At 56.0% G+C, this 4711-nt stretch overlaps 1 protein-coding gene across 1 annotated transcript in view; it reads right to left on the minus strand.

Annotated features, from left to right (window-relative positions):
• The window catches only part of NPC1L1 (NPC1 like intracellular cholesterol transporter 1), a 14978-nt gene that overhangs the window by 5270 nt on the left and 4997 nt on the right, over positions 1–4711 (minus strand). The window contains exons 3-9 of the mRNA XM_023525756.1: positions 4415–4587; positions 4104–4232; positions 3690–3872; positions 3086–3200; positions 2845–2972; positions 2334–2471; positions 1884–2138 (exon numbers count right to left, since the gene is read on the minus strand). Coding sequence (XP_023381524.1) covers positions 1884–2138; positions 2334–2471; positions 2845–2972; positions 3086–3200; positions 3690–3872; positions 4104–4232; positions 4415–4587 — 1121 coding nt within the window. The remainder of the gene's footprint in view (positions 1–1883; positions 2139–2333; positions 2472–2844; positions 2973–3085; positions 3201–3689; positions 3873–4103; positions 4233–4414; positions 4588–4711) is intronic.

The raw sequence follows: 4711 nt of genomic DNA on the forward strand, positions 1-4711 counted from the left end.
TGTTTGTTTGTTTTCCTTTTTCTCCTTTTGCGTGCTAGACATGTAAGGAAGGAATGGGCGATTCAAAAGCAACTACAAATACATGAGAATTTAGACAGTCACCAGGAAAGCCCAGGGAAAGGCGAGGCTCAGGAAAGACCTGATAGGACATTAACTTTACGCACCCAGGCTGAGTTCCAGGACAGGGACACCAGCAACAATTAAATAAAAAAAGAAAGCAAACCCTGGAGAAGGGTGAGGATTTGGTCTCTAGAGTTATCACATGATAAGATTCAAATGTCTAATTTTCAACAACAACAAAAACCCAAGAGAATCTTAAAAGTAAGGCCCATACCTAGGAACAAAAATTAATCAACAGACACTGGAGAAGGACTAGATGGTGGATGTACTAGACAAAGGCTTTAAAACAACTGTCTCAGAGAAGTTCAAAAAGCTAGAATAAGATATGGTCAAAGTTTAGAGAACAATGTGTGGATAAATGGAAAGATCAACAAAGAGAAAACATGAAACAAAACCAAAAATAAATGCTGGGGCTGAAAAGTGCAATCACGAAATGAAAAATTGATTATAGGGATTCAAAAGCATATTTGAGCAGTCGGAAGGGGAATTAGCAAACATGAAAATAGGGAGGTTGAAATCATCAAGTGAGGAACAGAAAGAAAAATAGTTAAAGAAAAGTGAACAGACCCTAAAAAAAACGAAAGAAAAGTGAACAGACCCTAAGGGACCCGTGGGACACCATAAAGTGAACAAACATACACATCATGGGAGTCCCAGAAGGAGGAGAAAGAGAAAAAAAGAGATAGATTATTTGAAGAAATAATGCCCCAAATTTCCCAAATTTGATGAATGATGTGACTCTAAACATCCAAAAAGCTTAGCAAATTCCAAGCAGGATAAACACTGAGAGATCCGCACCAGGGCACAGCACAATCCAACTGTTGAACAACAAAGAATTTTAAAAGCAACAAGACAAAGACACCACATGCGAAGACCCTCGATATGCTTATGAGCATATTTCTCATCAGAAACCTTGGAGGCCAGAAGGCAACAGGTTTGTATATTCAAAGAGCTGAAGGAAGAAACACTGTCAACCAAGAATCCTGTTTCTGGCAAAACTGTCCTTCAAAAATGAGGGAGAAATTAAGACATTCCAAGATGAACAAAAGCTGGAGTTCATCACCGAAAAGCCCGCCCTGCAAGAATGCTCCAGGGAGCCCCGCGGGTGAGAGGGTGCTAGTGTGCAACTCAGCCACGTGAAGAAATGAAGACCCCTGGTAAGGAAAAGGCGAATACTGCCACCCCTTGAAGAATGCAGGGAGTCAGGGCGCCACCCCCCACGCAGTGGAAAATCCCAGTGTAACTTGTGACTCCCCCAAAATGTAACTACTGATAGCCTACTGTTGACCAGAAGCCTCACCGACAACATAAACAGTCAATTGACACATATCCAATATGTTATTTGTATTATATGCTGTATTCTTACACTAAAAAATTGTTTTTAAATAAAGTAAACTAAAGAAAAGTATTAAGAAAATCGTAAGGAAGAGAAAACACATTGTTTTATGTAATGCAAAACACTGTGGATGTCATAGAATTACTAACACTAGACATCGAAAATGAAAAGATAATGTGAAAAATCTATATTTTGCAGGTATGACAATTCATGCTGGCCTCAGCCTGGTCCTGGCGGTCAGCACGTTTCCCTTCCCCTCCCCACACCGCGGGGTCAGTGCCGTCGCCCTTGCTGCCTTCTCCACAAATCCTACAGTGCTTTGCGCCCACTCAAACCTCTCCTTCCTCAGAGCCCCGCCCCGATGTCTATCAGGAGACCAAGCCCGGGGACTCAGGCCTCACAGGGCAGGAGCTCAGCCAGCTGGTCACTCTGCCTGGACTGGGGCTGGAGATGAGGCTCTCTCTGCAGGCCGCAGGCCGCAGGCCGGGGAGCAGTCCTGCACCCCAGCCAAGCCCCACCCCGCCAGACCCACCCGCTGTGCTGCAGGCCCTCCCTGCCTCCCAGGGGACCTGGCACAGCGCACATGCCTCACCTTGGGCAGGGCCAGCTCCTGGTCCAGCCCCACGCTGATGCGGCCCATGAAGTAGAGACCTGCCCCGAACAGGGCCAGGAACACCAGCAGCTAAGGAGGGGACCGCGGCATGAGAGGCTGCCCGGTGCACACACACGCCGCTTCCCCGCTGGTTCGGTTTGGTGTCCCGGGAAACCTCTGGAGTTGGCCAGTGAGTCCCATCCGCCCCACTGGGCAGGGGGGGTCAGGCTGAGCAGGCCCCGCCCCAGGGTGTGAGGTCCGCAGCCGCCCTCCCGCCTCACTCACCACCACCACGCGGGTGACACGGTGCAGCAGGAGCGGGGTATAGACCCTGCGGAAGAACCGGAGCAGGAGTCCCTCGCCCTGGCTGGGCGCCGGCAGGTCCTGGGCGCCCACGCAGCAGCAGATGTCTGGCCGCGAGGCCTGCGGGAGGCAGCCCCTCCTGGTGGCCCCAAAGCAGATCCGGGCCCACCTCCCTCCCGTGCACCGTGGGGACATGCCAGAGCGCTGCTTCCCTTGTTTCTAATTTCTACCTTGAAAAAATACCTTTGAATCCTCTGCCCTCGCAGAAATAGTCGCTCCCTGATTTATGATTTATTTCACGATCTCACATATTTTAGGAAGTTTGATCACATTCCCCATAATGACCAAAATGAAATTACTTTTCTGTGGGACACTGGGGACTCCATGGCCCAAACACTGCAGCACAATGTTCCTGCCCCTACCCCCTCTCCCAGCCTCCTCCGCGACGTGAAGCCACCCTACCCCGCCAAGGTGGGATGAGCAGGCCCCCTACCTCCTGCCTCCTGCTGTCAAGGGAGACCAGGGCCACGAAGGCCGACACCTGCAGCAGGAAGTCGAGGATCACCGCGACGCCGGAGGTCAGCGCAAAGGTCCGCACCGCGGGCATGGGGGTCAGGGCCCCTAGGGAGACAGATCTGACCCTCAGGGCGGGGCGCTGCTATCGCGGAGCAGAGGGAAGGGGCAGTGGCACCCCGGCCTGCCGGACCGGTGGGAGGGTGGGGCCGCCGGCTCACCCATGAAGAAGCAGATGGCCTCAGAGGCGCTGCACAGCAGCATGCTGGGCCCCACTCTGCCCAGTGCTCGGCCGATGTGGGTCTCCCGCCGCTCCCCGGGCCTCCGTGGAAGCCTCTGTGTGGGGACAGCAGGGATGGTCCGGGGCAGCCAAGGGAGCTGGAACGCGCCCTCACTCCCATGCATGGCCACCGCTGACCTTCCCCAGGCGGAGCAGACCCTGTGGACACTGCCGTCCCGTCTCTGCTTCCCAGGGTCTGGCCCAGAAGAGTGCTGGGCATGTTTTGGGGTGTCCACCGCATGCTTGCCCCAGTGATCGCTGGGACCTCTAAGATCACCAAGAGCAGAGGCTAATGCCACTCGGTCTCAACCTCCCCGGAGCGTGGCATGGCAGCGTGAGGGCGAGAGGTGTCTGCAGCGTGCTGCATGACACCTTTATCAGGGGTGTGTGGGCAGGTGGAGGGCGTCCCGGTGACCCCGCGGCGCGCATGTGTTTACGTGAAAGACTAACGCAAAGCCCTGCATCCCAGGATGGGCGACCAGGAGCATCAGTGCGCACGGGCAAAGCCGGGAGCCCACACAGGCGTGTCTGGGGTGGGCGCTTACCTGGTACTCCAGAACCAAGATGAAAATGTTGTCGGCCCCCACGGCCAGCACCAGGAAAGGCACCACTTGAAGGACCACCAGGGAGGAGGGGACGCCCAGGTAAGAGAAGAGGCCCATGGCGGCCATGACGGCTCCCAACACCACGACCACCCCGCCCAAGCCCAGCGTGGCCTTGGCGTCCACCTGCAACAGAACGCGGTCAGCCTCCTGGCCCCACGCCACTGGAGGAAGTGGCACTTTGCAACGCGCTGTACACGTTAGCTTTGCATTTCACAGGAGGGGTCTGTTGGGGAGCAGAATGGACACTTCCAGGTGTCCCGGGGAGCCACTGCAGTTTGTCCCCTTCGCTGCCAGGTGCTCTAATTGGGAAGGTTCTGGACACCCCTCACCGCGCCCCTCCCTCCCCCTGCTCACCGGCAAGCGTCGCCAGCTGGTGTAGTTGCCCAGGGCCAGGGACATGTACAGGAAGATGACCAAGTAGCTGACCGCGAAGATGGGCAGGTCCTCGGCCGTGGTGCGGTTGATTTCATCTTCCAGGGAGCGCTGTGGACACACAGAGCCAGCCTGCTGACCCCTGGCCCACCTGGGCCCCGCAAGGCAGGACAGCTGCCCCATCATCATCTGCCCTGGCCCAGGGACCCTTAGGAGGGGGCCAGGTGGGGGACACAGGGATCCACCTGAACCCACCAGTCTTGTTCCTTAGCCTGGGACCCCACAGCCCTCACCTCCGCCATGAATGTGACTTGGAAGGTGCCGGCAGTTCGCCTCTGGAAGGCTCGCATCTCCTCCAAGAAGCCTGCCTCCCAGAGCTTGGCCTGGGCCAGCCGGGGGTCCCCAGGAGGGTAGTTGTTGAGGGAGAAGGTCATGATCAGGGCCTCCGCCTCAGAGTAGTCCTTCCCTGGGGAGGGGGGACATTCACCCTCCAGTCGCACCCTGCCCCCGTCCCCCCCCAGCTGCACCCCCGTCCCCCCCAGCTGCACCCCTGACCCCTCCCCCCAGCTGCTGCACCCCTGTCCCCTCCC

Source organism: Pteropus vampyrus, unplaced genomic scaffold (assembly GCF_000151845.1).
Source record: "Pteropus vampyrus isolate Shadow unplaced genomic scaffold, Pvam_2.0 Scaffold620, whole genome shotgun sequence".
NCBI lineage: Eukaryota > Metazoa > Chordata > Mammalia > Chiroptera > Pteropodidae > Pteropus > Pteropus vampyrus.